Source organism: Danio rerio, chromosome 9 (genome assembly GCF_052040795.2).
Source record: "Danio rerio strain M-AB ecotype USA chromosome 9, GRCz13ab, whole genome shotgun sequence".
Classification (NCBI taxonomy): domain Eukaryota; kingdom Metazoa; phylum Chordata; class Actinopteri; order Cypriniformes; family Danionidae; genus Danio; species Danio rerio.
Genome location: NC_141029.1, coordinates 6,443,463 through 6,462,500, shown reverse-complemented (window position 1 = coordinate 6,462,500; position 19,038 = coordinate 6,443,463). Strand labels below are relative to the sequence as shown.

The 19,038-nt window shown below is 36.2% G+C and overlaps 1 protein-coding gene and 1 long non-coding RNA gene across 4 annotated transcripts in view; one reads left to right on the top strand and one right to left on the bottom strand.

The window, feature by feature from the left end:
• LOC147842240 (uncharacterized) overlaps positions 1-19,038 on the bottom strand; it is a 1,176,585-nt gene that overhangs the window by 506,676 nt on the left and 650,871 nt on the right. The gene's annotated exons all lie outside the window — the stretch shown is intronic.
• tmtops2b (teleost multiple tissue opsin 2b) overlaps positions 1-19,038 on the top strand; it is a 126,789-nt gene that overhangs the window by 80,368 nt on the left and 27,383 nt on the right. For all 3 annotated transcript variants that reach the window (XM_087265853.1, XM_087265852.1, NM_001282373.1), the window contains 1 exon segment: positions 13,111-13,436. In XM_087265853.1, coding sequence (XP_087121979.1) covers positions 13,111-13,436 — 326 coding nt within the window.

The window sequence follows — 19,038 nt, the reverse complement described above, 5'->3', positions numbered from 1 at the left end:
CAACCAGACATCTGTAGCTCAGAGCTTATTGATTACATTACACCTCAGTTTAGAATCCGTTTTTGTGCGAGTCAAATGTCATCCAATCAAGAGCAAACAGACAGTGGTGTAATTACATCGATCATCTTCATACTGCAGCTCATAAAAGAATGACCTTTATTTTCAGAATGACTATAAAGAATGGCAGACCAATACACCGATTTAGATTATTGCACATTTGATTGTTAGTAGGCAGTTTTCTTTTCCTTCTTTTTTTTTTAGTTGAACTATTTATTTCAATCAAACCAAACATGCACTGTAAAAATATCTGTAAATGAACAGTTTTTTTCATATTTTGTGATTCATGTTTTTATTTTTTATTTATGCATTTGACTTGCTTTAAAAGACCTTGATCTTTCATCCAAAAACTTTAATTCTTGAAAATTAAAAAAAGGGACTTTTATTAACATTTTGGTAACTTTATTTTGATGTTCCGTTTGTGTATTAGGAGACCCCTGCTGAAAAATCCAGCTTAAACCAGCCTAAGCTGGTTGGCTGGTTTTAGCTGGTCGACCAGGCTGGTTTTAGAGGGGTTTTGGCCACTTCCAGGCTGGTTTCCAGCCATTTCCAACCTGGTCTTAGCTGGTCAAGCTGGGAGATGACCAGCTAAAACCAGCTTGACCAGGCTAGCCAAGCTGGGAGTCCAGCCAAAACCAGCTATATCCAGCTTAAACCAGGTGCTGGTTTAAAAAAAAAGCTGGTTTTAGCTGGATTTGGCCGGTCATTTTCCAGCCTGACCAGCTAAGACCAGGCTGGAAATAGCTGGAAACCAGCCTGGAAATGGCCAAAACCCCTCTAAAACCAGCCTGGTCAACCAGCTAAAACCAGCCAACCAGCCTAGGCTGGTTTAGGCTGGATTTTTCAGCAGGGACTTTCTGCTTAATATCTGTTGAACTTATTTAACTGACTATAAGAAACTTTGCAAGCACATGTCAGCTTACACTAACCCTAACCCCAACCTAACAGTCGACTGATAAGGCCGTACTCAGACTATGTACAGTTGCCCCGAACCCGGCCAAAGCACGCTTGTCCCCAATCCAGTCTCCCCCGATGGCCTGCACTCAAATTACAATCGGGCCTGGGCGCTTACGTCATCGATGCTGCGCTGTTCAGTGAGCACTCTCGCTCAACATAGTGGAGATTTCTCTAGTTATATTGTTTCAGTCGTTTGATTTGTAGTGACATGCAGTCAAATATTTCGCCAAACAGTCCTTAGGGATGCTGTGACACGCAGTCAGATATTTCGCCGAACAGATCCGCCACTTTTGGTGCTCATAAACAGTCATAAAGCTCTCGTGCTGCAGGAATGAGGAGGTCTGCTGATGGCGCGCAGCTGTCGTGCAGTGAGGGGTTCTCGTCTTTAATAAACTACGGCAGCTTGCATTCACTGAACAGTAAGAATAATTAATAAATCCATATGAAACTGTCCCTTAAAAGTCACGTCTCGCTTTCAGTTTCGGGCTTTGGCGCATTTTGCACTCACACATATATATATATATATATATATATATATATATATATATATATATATATATACAGTTGAGGTCTGACTCCTTGACTCCCAGATGAGGTCTGACTCCCAATTTCTGTTTAACGGAAACATAATAGTTTTAAGAACTAATTTCTATTTACTGATTTATTTTATCTTTGCCATGATAACAGAGTAAATTATATTTGACTAGATATTTTTCAAGACACTTCTATACAGCTTAAAGTGACATTTAAAGGGTTAACTTGGTTAATTAGGTAGTAGCTTGGCAGGTTAGGGTAATTAGGCAAGTTATTGTTTAATGATGATTTGTTCTGTAGACTATCGAAAAAAAAAATATAGCTTAAAGGGGCTAATAATTTTGACCTTAAAATGTTTTTAAAAAATATTTAAAACTTCAGTGTTTACTAAACTTTTGTGTTCAGGCAAAAACAAGTTCAGTTTTCAGTCTTAGTATTGTGATGTGCCATATTCAAGTAGCAGCAGCGCTTGAGAAATAATTTAGGTAAGAGCAAAAGTAATTTACATATAAAATCCTGGTAACCAATTATTAAAAACTTTTTTTATACATTAAGAGTACTGGCCTTATTGTACAATGTGGAAACAAACTTTTCTGTGATTGTTTTAAGACTTTCAATTCAATTGCCTGTGGGAAAAATGACTAGGAATAACAAACAGCAATAAACAGTCAAATTGCTTGCTCTAAAATTGTGCTTATTACTATACATAATAATAATAATAATAATAATAATAATAATTAGAAAATACTAGTTAGCAAAACTAAAACTGCTTAAAACACCGTAATTTATTTTAGAGTTTGCATAACCAATGATTGATCTTATCCACCCGTTACCCACTCATAAGTAAATATGCAGCCTATTTTTTTTTGATTACCTGACCGGCGCATTAACAGCAGCATCCGCTGAGAAAACCAAGAAATTATGTGCTCGCATTTACTTGTCGTGAAGAACAAGTTCAAAATTAAACATGTTAGACTTTCTGTGATGGTGTCGTGAGGCGTCACAGGCTTGGTATCGGTTGTCGTGAACTATGCCTCATTACCAGGCGAAATGATTGAATCTTGTGTCACGGCACCCATTTGTCGTTTATAAATCCCCACGACAAAGCCTGATCTCACGAGGAAATGTGAGTATTTTACGTTTTGTCAGTTTGGTGGCTAATTCGTGCTAGTTGATTTGTACGAAAATGTACAATTTTAAAAAGGAGGCGTGGCACCCAACCCCGCCCCTAACCCCAACCGTCATTGGTTGATGAGCAAATTGTACTAAATTGTACAAATTAGGTCGTACGAATTCATACAAATTAGCCACTAAAGCAAAAAGTTAGAAAATGCCATGAGATTGTGTTGCATGACACCCCTATACGTCAAGGAAATCATGGCAAAATTGTGACAAATTTGTGTGATCTGACCGGGGCTTTAAACGTATATTCTAAATCTCTATTTAACGTCAGAAAATTAACGTCTAATTGATGTTTTGCAGATGATTGAAGGCTTTAATAAATATATCTTTTAGATCTTCTACATTTAAACAGAAAAACATCAGTTCGACATCTCGACAATGTAGGTGTGCTATCAGACTGGCGATCCATCTGACAGTCAAGCTGCCTACCATTGATAACACCTCAGCTGCTGTCATCCAACACGTTCTTTACAGACTGAAGAAGATGAAACGTTCTATTCCAGCCTTAACCCTGTTTTACAGAGTGATAGCAGAGAGTCTGCTGTTAATAAATAACATCCTGAATCATACATTCAGATTCAGCTATCATTAAACATTTTTTTGGGGTGTTTACTGTTAAAATTAAATAAACATTTGCTTCCTGTATTATTTGTAAAAAAAATGTAATGTTGTCTGTATATTTTGGTCAAAGCTGTTATACTGGTTATATAAAAAAGCATAACAATCTGTAAAGCACTGATAGAAAAGGCATGTGACTTGATCCAAATGATGTTACTTCTTCTGGTGGGAAACTCTGGAAGGCATTGAGGAATGTCTTTATACGTCTCTCGTTAATTTGTGCAAAACATTTAGGATATGCCAATAGTAGATTAAATATTTGTTGACTCATTGTGATATTTCGGTAGATTTCTCATCCGCTTATTTTTTTTAAGTCTGTTTCAGACATGTCAAGTGGTTTCTGGATTGAGGTTAACGTCTTGACCTAAAGCAATTCTGCAATTCTGGAGTAAGACCTATAACACAAAGACGGAAGGAATTTCTCAAATTGCCATATTGGATTGTAGTTGTGAGTTTTCATTATAATGAATCACTTTTTCAGGAGATAAAAAGTTATCTTCTGAAAGTCCTTTAAGTTTAATCAGTCAGACTGACTGGTTTGTGTGGAAATGACCATAACAGTTTCTATGTGCATCTCTACCGCTGCTGTCAGTCACTCTGCAAGAAGTGATCACACCAGGACTGACTTAATGTCTTGGATTTTGAGCTGGCCTATGTCACCCATCAAAGGCTGTATAAACATCAAATTGAGGAAAGTGTGTGGAAATGCTCGTCACACTCTACTAAAAAGCTGAAAAGCAGTTTCATAGAAATGTTCATGGTGTGAATCGCTGTAGAAAATGAAGTCCATTGGAGTGAAGTGCCATGCCTTGTGAATATTAAATGTCAAACATTGACCAAGGAAGATGAGAGAGTTTAAAATTGATTATTGCATGCCAAAGGACTCAAGTTCAAGATGATGCAGGATGTTTGATGAAGCATGACAAGTCTTCAGCAGAGCAGGACAAAATAGAGTGTAATAGTCTAGCAAGGCAAGTTTATTTATATGGTACACACAACGGTAATCCAAAGTGCTTTATATAAACAGAAATAAAAGAGACAAGTATAAGAAAATAAAAATACCAAGGAACACAAATGATTAAAAATAGATTCAAATGTAATAAAACAGGTTTTGAAGGAATGAAAAAGAAAAACATAATAATATCATCTGTCGGACATTGCACAGTGCCCCTTCAGTAAAGGCACAGCTAAACAGATGTGTTTTCAGTCATTATTGGAACATGCCTAATGTTGGAGCACATCTGATCATTTCTGGAAGCTGATTCCAGGATCGGGAGGCATAGTAGCTGAGGGCCGATACACCGATTCTAGGCCATTTAGTGATTTATTGACCAGTAATAATAGTTTAAAATCTATTTTGGATGTAACTGGGAGACAGTGTAGAGACCTGTGGACAGGTGTGATTTGCTTTGATTTCGTGGTTCTGGTCAGAATCCTGGCAGCAGTGTTCTGGAAGAGCTGCAACTGTCTGACTGTCTTTTTGGGAAGGCCGGTGAAAAGTTCATTACAGTAATCCACTGTGGCGAGGGGGCGTGGCCGAGAGCCGTGGGAACGGGGTGAGGCCACCGTGTGAGTGGATACACGTGCGGTGCGCACCTGCCTCTGATCCCACGGAAGGAGCTCTGGACCATAAAAGGAGGACCGATGGCAGAGGAAGCCGAGAGAGGACCGGGCCCGGGCATGTTATTTTACTTTTGCTTTCAGTTTGACGGCAGTCTCCGCGAGGAACTGCCATCCGTTTGTTTTGATTTAAATGGCAGTCTCCGTGAGGAGCTGCCGTCATTATTATTAATAAATATTTTAAACCTGCGTCGGTTCTCCGCCTCCTTCTTCCCGGCGGCCAAAGGGCCGTAAACTTCATTACATCCACCCTGCTGCTGATAAAAGTATAAACAAGTTTAAGTCCTCAATGAAAGCAAAGCATCTAATTCTTGCACTAATTTTTAGATGGTTGTATGCTGATTTAGTTACTGCTTTGACATGACTACTGAAACATAGATCTGATTCCAGAATCACACCAAGATCGATGCAAGGTGTGCATTAATCTTGAGAACCTTATCTCTGTTCCCAAATCCCAGTGTTGGGCTAGCTACTTGAAAAATGCAGTGAGCTAAGCTATTAGCAACTCTGCTTAAAATGTAGCTTAACTACACTAAAAGCTACCCCCTGGGAAATGTAGCAAGCTAAGCTAAAAGCTACATGGCAAAAGTAGCTTAGCTACCTCTAAGCTATTTTTACAACTTTCATTTTAAATTGAAGCAACCTAAATCCAAGTTAATCATATCTTAGTGATCAATAAAACTGTCAATGAAACATATGAGGCATAATCGTTCAATTCAGTAATTTACTGTAAAGAATATGCTGTACCAAACAGAAATAAAGTATAGTATATAACAGCTAAAACAAAAAAATCAATAAAACCAGGTGTTACACATTTAAAATACTACAGTCATTTATAGTAAAGGGAAATATTTTGAAATAAGCATTATATCGTGTATGTGTATGTGTGTGGACGCTACTGCGCTACTTGACTAATAAAATAGCTTCGCTACTGCTATTTGATTTAAAAAGTAGCGACGCTACTGCTACCGCTACTGAAAAATGTAGTTAAGCTGGTAGCGTCACTACTTCTGCTACTGCCCAACACTGCCAAACGCAATGACTTTTGTTTTCCCTTTGTTTAACTAAAGAAAGTTTTGGTACATCCAACTGTTTATTTCATCAATGCATTGGCAGAGGGTGCCAATGGGGCTCTATTTATTAGGCAAGAATGCTACGAAGATATCTCTACTCTACTGTACATGCCTCTAATGCTGACTGCTATAGTAAACCATAGCTGGTAATTATATATATATTTTTTCTCTTTTAGGATTACATGATCTATGTAAGGATCCAGCCCATAAATCCATGCTGTCTGGAACTGGATTTTAATTTATTTAAGTGATTTCTACTGTTAAAAAATTAAGGTTCTTCACTGGCATCTGTGATTTCAATAGTTTGTTCATCACAACGATTAATATGGTTTCTGCATGTGTAAATGAAAAGTCGACCAATAGGCTGTTTAAATACCTAGTGGTGTCACACAAAAAGACAACAAAACTTTCAAAAAATTTATAGTGGTTCCACTAATGAAAAAATGTGGAGAAAGACAAAAATATATCAGTGTCATGTAAAAAAAAAAAAAAAAAAAAAAAAAAAATATATATATATATATATATATATATATATATATATATATATATATATATATATATATATATATATATATATATATATATATATATATATTCCTATGTTTATAATATAGAATAACATAGAAATAGGCTTGATATTTAATTAAATTATGCCTGATATTTGTATATGCCAAATATTAGGTCTGGATATTTTCATTAACTTAGAACTCTGTTACACACTGTATGTACAATATGGTAATTTTCAAAAACCCATAATAAGTGCTCTTTAAGAGAATAGTGGTTCCTCCAGAGCACTAGAGGGCGCTAGGAGAGTGTAGTGTGCTGCTCAGTTTCATTCATTCATTCATTCATTCATTCATTCATTTATTCATTTTATTTTGGCATTGCAAAAGCATTTCCTGCTTATTCAAATTTGTCATTATTAGTGAAAACCATTTAATATATGCTTCTCTGAAACTGTTAAAATTTCACTTTAATTTTATTTAGGCTAGAATATTGTTTTATTTAGCAAACCAACACAGTCTCATGGCAATTCGTGTTTTGGCGCATATAGTGGATTTGTTTTGAAGCGCTTTACCTCAAATGTTATTCATTATTCTTGTCTATAAAAAACAGACCAACCAAAGATACATTAAAATTAAGATTATACAAATTATACTAAGCGAAATTTGCTTCCAAAATATATTCCAAGGAAAATATAGGAATTATGTTTGTTTGTGCCTCTCCACTACTCAACTATATGGGTGGATGATTTGTTTTTTCTCTGTGGAAAATAATTAATTAATTCTCCACTGTAATTGTTGTATCACAAACCTCAGTCATATATTTGCTCATTTTTTTATCTCATTATTTTGTCTTGAGCATCTGATTTTTCCTTGGAACTGATGTGCTTTCATTTTCTCCATTTCACTCATGGCAAGTTCAGGTGAGAATGTGTTTACTAAGCTACCCATGGCTGGAAAATAAACATTTCGATTTAAAAAAAGGAAACATGAGTTTGGACCTATCCATGTCCTAATGAATATTTAATTTAATGCTCTTAAATAATGACATGCACGATAATTCATTTTTGGATTAACTATTCTATTAAGATCCAGTGAAAGCCTTTACAAAATTCAGAAACAAGGGTAGTTTTTCCTCTATAGCCTACCTCAAACTCCTTTGTATGCACAGAATAGAACCTCAGTTGACTGGTTTAACAGCGTACAGCAGTCTCTCTTAGCATGACAAGCAGTGGTAGTCCCAAGCAGAATACTAACAGACAAACAGATGTTCACATTTACCTAGAGCTCTTACACACTGCATGAAAGGTCATTTTTAATAATCTGCAATAGGGAATTTTTAAGGCATCCACAAACATCTGCTGATGTTCATGCATTCTGGAGCAGCTATGGCTAAATTGCTATGGCTAGCTCGCCTGAAATAGTCTACCGTAGCTTTAGGATGAAGGCTCTCAGATACTCGTGTATCTGAGCTAAGAACAGATCCTGAACTCATCTCAGTTCACAGCAGGGGTCTGTGGCATGGGCTCTGTAGTAATGCAATGTTAAAAAAAAAGGCACCACTGTATTTGTTCTTCCCCTTCTCTATATGTGTTCGGTTTCTATCCCTGCTTGACTCCTGGCTCCTTTTACGCATTCTGCTATCTTTTGTTCACGCATTCCTGCTACAGATTTCTCTTTTCCTTCCATCACCCTTGCATAAATCGAACCGATCATTCAACTTGTCGTATTTTGACAGTCTATCTAAAATTATTGAAAAATACTGCAGAAATGTGAACATGATTGGATAGCCCAGAGTTAGTTAGCGCATAAAGCTTTTGTCTACTGAATGTGGAAGGATACGCAAATCACCCACTCATTGATATTTAACAACATGTTGCTTTTAAATCTAACCTCTCAGGGCCACTTTTTAATTCTAAGCATGAATTTTGTAGTGTATTCTTCATTTGTTGATTTGAATGAAAGCATCTGTTGAATAATCGACTTCAGTACAATTAAAGCCCCGATCAGATCACGCTATTTTTATTGTCGGTTACGAAAGTCACTCTGTCTGATTATGCGATTTTGTCATGATAAAATCTTGACTTGTTGTGAGTAACAAATGTGCCAGACTACATGTTCCTTCACAATCAGTCATCCCATGACATCTATGACAAGAGTTTTTTTTTTTTTTTTACAAAGCAATGACAAGTGTTGCTATAACAATGCTTCTTATCATTAATTTCAATGTTTTTTTTTTTGTTTTTTTTAAATCTTATGTCAATCTCAATACACACTGATGCTTGCTGACAACTAGGCTACTTAAGGACAACTTGGTTATTTAAGGGCATTCTTTATGACATTGATAGGATCGAATGTATATTTCCTTTTAATATTAAAATATATATTTTTTTTTTATTTAAATGTATTTTTTCTAGCCATGGGTTGCTTATTAAACCCACCCTCACCTGAACTTGCCGTGAGTGAGACAGAAAAAATGAAAGCACATCAGCACCGAGGAAAAAATCAAATGCTTTATATACAATGATATATTTAAACATTACCAAATATATGACTGAGGTTTGTGAGACAACAATTACAGTGGAGCATTAGTTAAATCCTTATTTTCCACGGACCGAAACAAATCATCCACCTACACAGTAGTGGATGGACACAAAGAAAACTATAAATTATATATTTTCATTTGGTATAATTTGTATCCTAATTTTAATCAGTTATCCACTAGATAAACAAGAATAATGTATGAAGTCTGAGGTGATATGCTTCGAAACCAATGTGCTATATGCTTCAGTGCCAAAACACAAACTGGTTTGTTAAAAAAATAAAATCTAGCCTAAAAAAATATATGAAATATACAGTTTCAGAGAAACTTAGTTATGTCTACATTTTTGGGCATTGACATAATTCGAATATTTCTGGCACTATAGACCAACACAATGAATTTGAAATTAAATGTGCTTCAACTGCAAGCTGTCAGCTTTAATTTGAGGGTATTTACATCCAAATCAGGTGAACGTTGTGGGAATAAATACAGTTTGCATATGTGCCACCCACTTGGTATATGTCCAAAAGTTGTTGGACAAAATAATACTCATAAATCAAATTTTCACTTTTTAATACTTGGTTGCAAATGCTTTGCAGTCAATTACAGCCTGAAGTCTGGAACACATGGACATCACCAGATGCTGGGTTTCATCCTTGGTGGTGCTCTTCCTGGCCTCTATAGCAACTGTCATCAGTTCCTGCATTTTCTTGGGGCATTTTTCCTTCAGTTTTGTCTTCAGCAAGTGAAATGCAAGCTCAATTGAATTCAGGTCAGGTGTTTGACTTGACCAGTGCATAACATTTCACATCTTACCATTCAAAAACTCTTTAGTTGCTAAAGTTTAGCTCACAAAAGTTAGCTCAGTTAAAGCACATCTTGTTAATTTCATTTCAAATCAAGTGGATAAGTGTATAGAGCCAAAAATGTTAGACTTGTGTCAATGTCCAAATATTTAAGCACCTAACTGCATATTAAACTTTTCATTTTAATGACAAAATCGTCCATTGCTGATGAGTTTCAATTTTAAGCAAAACAGGCTTTTACAATATATTAGCAGCACTGAATGGGTTTCCAGATTACCTTGAAAGAACTAGGTTAAAAGGATGAGAGAAAAACGAGGAGGAGAATGAAGATGTCTGCATATTTGTTCCAGTCTGTCAAATAAAATTTCTTAAATATCTTTAACGTTTTAGAGAAAGGTAGTTGGAATTTTTATAGATTTAAAGAAGGCCTTTGATACAATAAATCTTAATATATTGATAAATAAACTAGAAAAGTATGGTATTCAAGGAGTATCCTTGGATTGGATTAAGTGATTAATATAAGTGATTGAAAAAGAATGATATGAGAAGGGTATGATGAAATTTCAATTAATTGCTGTTTGCAATACTACGTATTTGTTGAGTCTATGTTATAAAACGATGTACAAATGGAACTAAACATATAACTTAATAATATACAATAAAAAAAATATAACAAATATTGTCAAAGATGCCAAAATGATAAAATAAGTCTCATGTAAAGCTCATTTGTCTTATGTAAAAAAGAAGAGATAAAAAAGAAGAAGAAATAAGTTGAATAAACAAATGATTTGTGATAATGGGGTGGGGAAAATAATAAGCCTGTGCTGCATCCCGCTCCATTTCGACCATGTTTAAAAGTATTTTGTTTAAAGCATTGTTTTGTGTATGATTTTTCTATTTGAATCAAGTCAAACCAATCGTATCCATCCGAGACCCACTCATAAGTAAACATGCAGCCTGTTTTTTGATAACCTGACCTACAGATTAACAGCAGCATCCACAGATATAACTGAGAAATGATGTGCTCCTATGGACATTGACAGAGCTCAGCGTGAAGATCGGAGAAAAATTAAACATGCTAGACTTTCTGCGATTGGTGTCAGGAGGCATCACAGACATGACATTGGTTGAACTATGCCACATTACATGATAAGAAATTACTAAATCTTGTGTCATGATTCCCTTAATGTTGTTTATGACAACCTACGACACCCTAAGTCAAGGAAATCATGCCAAAATCATTTGATCTGACCAGGGCTTAAGTCTTCTCATGTTCTGCTGATCATGAGGGATCTGAACTCATAGTCACTTCTCTAAAATTGCAAGGCTTTCATGGAAATTACATCATTATGATAATGGGATGACATTGGTTCAATCTGGTGCATATATATTTTTCATTTTTCGAAAGGCTTATGCTTGAGTCTATTGGTCAGCGATGATGGGGAGGTTTGTAGTGTAGACTGGAGAGCTTCATAACCGTTGTTGCTCATAAATTTTTCTTTGCAGATAACATTGAATTGATTGTATAATTAATGAGAAACCAGACTAACACTCTCTTATGAAAGACATGCCATTGAACAAATGCTGTGATTTTTATTTTATTTTTCGACCGCAACCTTGCAGTCCTAATTCATTGATTTGGCTTTCTGAGCAAAAAAAGTCACTAAGGACAGAAAAGTTGAAGCGAAGACACAAAATGTAGCCATAAACAATGTTTGTGTGTGTGTGTGTGTGTGTCTACTGGAAAGGTCAAAGGATGAAACAGCTGAAAGGGATTTCTGTGGTGGCAAAAGCCTGGAAGTGACAAATATGATATGACAGTTCTTGTCCTTATGCGCCTTTTTCTTTGAAGACCTCTAACAAAGCTTTTTTTTTTTTTCAGAGAAAGCACATTCGCTTTTACAACCTTAAAGACTTGGCCTTCAGTAGAGCACTGGATTCAAAATCAAAGCAAATCAACCAAGGCTTATGAGAATCTCTGAAAGTCATTGGAAACTATCGTCATGCTTAATATAGTCTGAGCACCACTGCAAAATATCAAAACTGAAATGGCATCTGCAAATAAATCTGTCAATTTTTATGACTATATCTTTACTAATCAGATTTCATTTCAACTTGCTTTCTGTCTACTTTAGTGCTTTCCAAAATTAATTATCTACTCCAAAATTATCTAGTTGTGTATGAATAAAATATATTAACAGCTTACATTTTGAAAAACTCAGCTTTTTTTTCAACACGGTTTGCCATTCAGCTAAAAACAAAACAAGTTTTGCCTCTTGACCTCAGTGTGCATGCTGTTTTTTTTTTTTAGTCCAATTGTTACAGTGTTTTAAATAACATTTTTACAAGGCTGTTTGAAATACTTGATTCATATTGGTCAGTCACAAAATTCCAAGGCATGTTATTCCTAGATAACAACTGCTGGAATTAATAAAACAGGCTCATCTGGGTGATTTTGAACGATGTGGATCGTCAGTTTGTACCTTCACACGTTGACTGTTTGGTGTCCATCTTGTGACTGTATTATATGTAGGTTAGTGTATGCTTCTGTCAGCCATTTTTGATTTTATCAGCTTGTTTTTATTGGATTTATTCAAAGGATTAATAAAATATTGTAGGTGCCTATAGCCTAGTGGCTAAGGCTGTTGACCCAAGTTTGATGAAATACATCCTGGCAGTTGTTAATGCAGAAGGTGAAGGTGCCTTCTGCATTAACAACTGCCAGGATGTATTTCATCCCTTAATTACATGTTAATTAGCAAGTAATTTGTAATGTATTACAGTTCAGAAGTAACTTGCACAACACTGTTGCTTTCTAACTGGTTCATTTACTTAAGGCAAAACATATTATATTTACCCAAGACAGGTAAACTGTGTGTGCGTAGGCTTGATTTGACTTATCCCCTCCTCTTCTCTCTTACTACAAGTTGTAGCAAATTATCTCAAAGTGAATTGAAGATTCATTTGAACAGGGCTTCTAAAGAATCGACTCTTTACATCTGAACAAACAAATCATCTGGCGAATGTTCAAACGGGCAGTTGACTTCAATTATGGCTATTGCTATCAAAAATAAAAACCCTTTTATGTCTAAGCAGAGTAGCAAGATTGAAGTTTAAACCAACTTGTGCTTTTGTTTGGAATATTTAAGCATGTTCTGACTGAAGTCTCCAAATATGATGGCAATCCCTTACTGTGTATCCTTTCTTCCCTCTCTTAGGTATTGTTTCTCTCATATCCTTGGTGGTTCTTTCTTACGACCGCTACAGCACATTGACTGTGTACCATAAACGGGCTCCAGACTACCGCAAGCCTCTGCTGGCAGTAGGAGGCTCCTGGCTGTACTCTCTGATCTGGACAGTGCCTCCTCTTTTAGGCTGGAGCAGTTATGGGCTGGAGGGTGCCGGAACCAGCTGCTCTGTATCATGGACTCAGCGCACGGCCGAGTCTCATGCCTACATCATCTGTCTGTTTGTATTCTGCCTGGGACTACCAGTGCTTGTCATGGTCTACTGCTATGGGAGACTGCTGTACGCCGTCAAACAGGTAAACTAAGGCTTGGGTTTGTGCATCAAAAAGAAAAAAATGTTTCTAAGTTTTGTAAAGACTCTGACTGGATCTTATAGGGATAGTTCACACACAAACAAATACAATTTTGCCATCCTTTACTCACTTTCTATATGTTCCAAATCTTTTTGTGGTTTCTTTATTCTGTTGAAGATATACTTATGAATTTTGGAAAAAAACAAAAAAACAAAACAAGTAGTCATTGACATCCATAGTATTTTTTTTGTTACTGCTATGTATGTCAGTGGCTATTTTTTCAACAACATTCTTTAGAATATCTTTGTTTTGCAAAGAGATTCATCATTTATGAAGAAACGGTGTGTAAATGTTATTTGTTTGGGTAAACTAGCCCTTTAAAACACTTTCAAAATGCTGTAAAATACCCAAATGAATGTTTCTAGTATATCTGAAAGATCTTAAAGATGTTCAAGACGTGTTTGACAGTTTTTTTCTGATATCTGAGCAAATCATCAGCTAATGATTAACCTTTCATCATACCTCTGGTCTTTAGAGACCTGACGCCTCATGTACAAAGACTTACGTTGAATCAATACTAAAACATTGCGTACAGACAAAGCTGTAAATGTGTGTACACAATAAAAAATTCTGATGTATGAAACGCTGTCTACGTGGAATCCGACACATATTCTTTTTGTACATCCGAATTAACGTGAAATTGAGCGCACGTATACGAGCGCAAAACCCCTCCCTGCCTCCTTCCTTGTTTGAATATGGTAATGACTCCACTTTAGCACAAGTAAACGAAAAAGCAATGGCAAAAGCAAGAGAAACTTCACATTATGTGAATTGGAGGGTTTCCTATCGGATGTAGACCGGAGAAAAACTGTGTTATTTGCAAGTTTGTCCTCCGGAATTGATCACAAAAGAAAAAAAAAAATAGAGTGGGAGAGATTAGCTGTTGCAGTTAACGAAGTGGGGTCTGAACATCGCACTGTGAGTGAATTAATAAAGAAAAAGTCTGATATAAAGTTGCAGGTTAAGAGGAGAACAGCAGTGCGCTGTCAAAATGTAGCCCGAACAGGCGGGGGAACAGGGGATGCTGAACTAACACTCTTTAAGGAGAGAGTTGCCTCAATTGTGGGCAACACTTTACTGTCTGGAGTAGTATCTGTGTCTGTGGGAAACACAGATGTATTAGAGCAGGGGTCACCAAACTTGTTCCTGGAGGGCCGGTGCCCTACAGATTTTAGCTCCAACTCTAATCAAACACACCTGAACAAGCTAATCAAGGTCTTACTAGGTACACTTGAAACATCCAGGCTGGTGTGTTAAGGCAAGGTGGAGCAAAACTCTGCAGGGACACTGGCCCTCCAAGACCAAGATTGGTGACCCCTGTATTAGAGGAACACTTTGTTAGGGCGGTATAGCAGCAGTCTACAACTCTGTGCTCTTGGTCAGTTTGTGGGTTGTTGAGGGGGGTTAACAGCCATGTCTTTAATGGATAATCGCGGTCTCCTGCTACACAATTTAAATAATTACACTCAATAAAAAAATAAATAATAATAATAATAATAAAAAAAAAACTTAAATACATCACTCACTAAGAAGCCACCAATCGTGCACCCTGCCACTTAGGAGCCTTCGGATCTGACCTTTGACAATGTTCTCTAATAAGGCCAACACTGCTATTGTGGAAGCAAATTTTTCCATCCTCAAAATAGCAAAAGTGGATTCGGAAATGCCCTTGATGCTTTCATGCGCTTTAGACTTTGCGCCTAGATCATTAAAATAGAGCTCTATGTGTTGATAAGCAGTTTACACTTTTAGCACATTTAGTTAATAGGAATGCACATACTACTTGATCTATTATTTAGATTTCAATAGTTGCAGATGAGCTAATGATTAAGCTATTTATTTATTATACAAAGTCATACATTAACTTAAAGGTGGAGTTATCATACCGGAGATTTTTTTTCTCTGTTGAACACAAAAGAAGCCATTTTAAAGAATGATGGAAACCTGTAACCATTGATTTCCATAATATGTTTCTGCACTACTTCTGCAGTGACTGACAGCAGCAGTAAAGATGCTCATACTGTAGAAACATCTTCTATTGTGCTAACAACAACAACAATAAAATAATAATTTGATTTGGAATAGGTAAAGGTGAGTCAATTATGACAGGTTTTTCATTTTTGAGTGAATTTTAAATAATCTCTTTAAATATTTGTGCATTAGTCAAGCATAAATAAATGAATATTAGTTGTTTTTAATATATTCTTTTTGTTTTACTTTTGCAAATCAAGTGTTGTTATAGCCAAGATGTAAAAATTGACCCTTGTGAGATGTCACTGACTGAAGTGTTTTTTAGTGAATAAATGTACACCCCCTTCTGAAAGTAATTAAAGAGAACTGAAAAGAGCTTTAACCTGTGATATGTTTGAAAGAACAATGAAGTGACATGTTGTCATGGCGACTGGACGAACATGTACAGTCAGAACAAAAAATGCTATTATGTCCTCAAGACTTCCGACCTTCCCTTTCATTTAAACACACCTCATGTTCTGGCCAAGTGACTGGTTGCTTTAGAGACCTAGAAGGATCTCATTCATGTGTGTGGCAGTGTGATTTGGATGCATATTGTCTGGGTCTCCCATTCAATGGGGTGTAATTGGGTTCAGCTGGCTGTTGCAAGGAGGGAAACACTGATATTTGAGAGAACATTTTATCAGTGTGACAGATCCTAATACAGCGGGTACTGAACGTGTCATGATTTTTTGGCAAACATAATTCTAAAGAGCTGTTGACATGAAATTGCACAAAATTTTGGTACATTACAATTCAAAATAAAAATAATAATGTGTAATAACAATGGAATGGCACAGGAGGAAAATACTGAACTACTGAAATGCATTTGACACTGTATAAAAGGCTTTTTTTTTGGTAAAGACATCTTCAAGATGCCTCTTATGTGAAGAATGGAGTCTCGTACATTGCTCAGGTGTGATTGCCATTCAAAACTCTTTACGGTTTCATGAACTCTGAGTCATCCACTGTGTAAAAACGTGCTGGATAAGTTGGAGTTTCGTTCCGCGGTGGCCACCCTGGATTAATAAAGGGACTAAGCCGACAAGAAAATGAATGAATGAAGTTGAGAGTTTCCTTGACTGAATGACCACACATGTACTGAGGTTTCTAACAGCTCTTTTAGTCTTTACACATACCACTTATTTCAATTGTAAATAATAGGCAGAAACATATAGTATTAATGATTTATTTGAGCACAAGAAGTACATTGTGTGAAATAACTCCAGTGTATATGCAACAACAAAAGTCTTGTTGTTTTGCTGTCTCACTCACTGCCAGAAAGTGCTTGAACATCTTTTCATATGAGTTCGCTGCTGGCAGCTGCTTGAAATCCACTACAGAGCAAAGAATGGGCTACATGACAAAAATACAGAATTAGGATTCTATTATAAACAATAGTACTACTAACAATAGTATTACCCCCCTTTATATTGTGGTTTTAACTAATATGTACTTACACAGGAATTTAAAGTTTGTTACAATGTACTTATTGTGCAAATACTTGTATTTACTGTGTACTTATGCTTGATTAAATACCTGTATGTAATTGCATCTGTAATTAACTTTTGTAGTTACATTTGTAAATACACTGTTGACCATCCCTTACACCTTAACCCACCCTTAAACCTACCCATGCCACCAAACCTGTCCCTAACCCAACCTCTATCCCAACTCAAAAGCACCACAAGTGTTCTCAAATACATCATAAACACAGTAAGTACATTGTATTTATTTTCTGATGCAAGTACATAGTAGTTAAGGACACTTAATATAAAGTAGGACCTTACCCCCCCCCCTCCCTTTTAAGTAGCAAATATGATTTACTCTGATGCCATATATACATATGTTTTTTTTTTCTTTTTTTTTTTCTTTTTTTTTTCTTTTTTTTTTTTTTTATTAATTGTTAACAAAACATACAGGCTGAAAAACCTATATAATATCAATTCAACCCCCCTCCCCCCCTCCCCTGCGGTCTCTTGAAACTGGGCTTTACAATGAATAGAAGTTAACAAAAAAAAAACTAAAACAGAATACAGTATCAAATATCAATTATACAAAGCAAGGCAATCATTCTGGATCCTGATCATTTCTTTGTGCAATAAACAAGGAGATTTTGTCAGCAGCTAAAGTCCAGATCTGTAATGTACTCATTTGTACCAAGTTCACTCGCGCCGTGGATAACTCCAACATTATAATGTCTTGAAGTTGTACCAACCACTTGTACATGTCCAAATTATGTGGAGGCAGCCAATGTTGGGCTAGTAATTTTTTAGCAGAAGTTAAGCCAGCCAGCCAAACAGCTTTTTGTAGCTTGGTAAGGTTCAATGTAGAATCATCACTCAGTAGTAGAACAGAAGGATTCAATGGTACAGGATATTCAATAATTTTTGATAGGATGACACAGATATCATTCCAAAATCTTTGTACTTTCTCACATTCCCACATCATATGGAAAAAAGATCCAAGTTCCTGGTTAGGACATTTATCACAGAAAGGACTGAAGGAGGCATTGATACGATGTCTTTTGAGTGGGGTCCAGTAGGTTCTGTGACAAAAGTTATAGTGAATGAGTTGGTGATTGGGATTTTTAGATGAAGTAAAAATGTTCTGCCATACTCTTTCCCAGTCTGTGACACCCTCTTCTAGTTGACAATCTGTTTCCCAACAGCGCTGTATAGCTAAATTCTTTGCTGTACCCTCCAAGGCCTTTCTGTATATCCATGAGGTAAAATGATTAGTAAAGGACAGATCAAACCAAGTAATGATTGGATGAGTGGGAAGATTGTCCCCCCAGGGAACCCCGTAGGCCTTCATGGCCGATCTTAATCGCAGATATAAAAAGAGAGAGGAAGGTTCCGTTTCATACCGCTCGCAAAGTTCTTGAAAACTTAATATGCCATTAGAACCAGAAATATCTTTTAGTGTATAAATACCTTTCTGCATCCATTTCCTTGAAAGAAATGGTGCACCCCCAGATCTAAGATCATTATTATTCCAGATAGGTGTATGTATGTGCCATTTAGGTGAATGATGAATGTATTTTTCCATTAATTTAAAATTTACTATCGTATTGCCAATAATTGGACCAAAAGCTTGTATACACTGCTTGTTATTTAGCCCGGAGAACAGAATATCTTGTAATCTATATTTATCAGCTAGTTTCATTTCAATTTGTCTCCAAGGAACTCTAGATAGCGGGTTCAGCCAAACATGAATACATTTTATTTGAAAAGCTCTGTGATATAATTCGAAATTTGGAAGAGCTAGACCCCCATTTTCTTTTGTACGTTGTAGAGTTTCAAATTTTAATCTAGGTTGCTTACCATTCCATATGAATTTACGAATCATAGAGTTAAGTTTGTGCCAAAACTTTTTGGGGGCGGGTAACGGAATCATCGAACTAAGGAAATTAATTCGCGGCAAGATGTTCATTTTAACACTTGCTATTCTAGCATGCAATGATAAAGGCATTGAGGTCCAAACCCGGAGATCTTGTTCTACCCTAGATAATACTTGAAGATAGTTAGCGTCC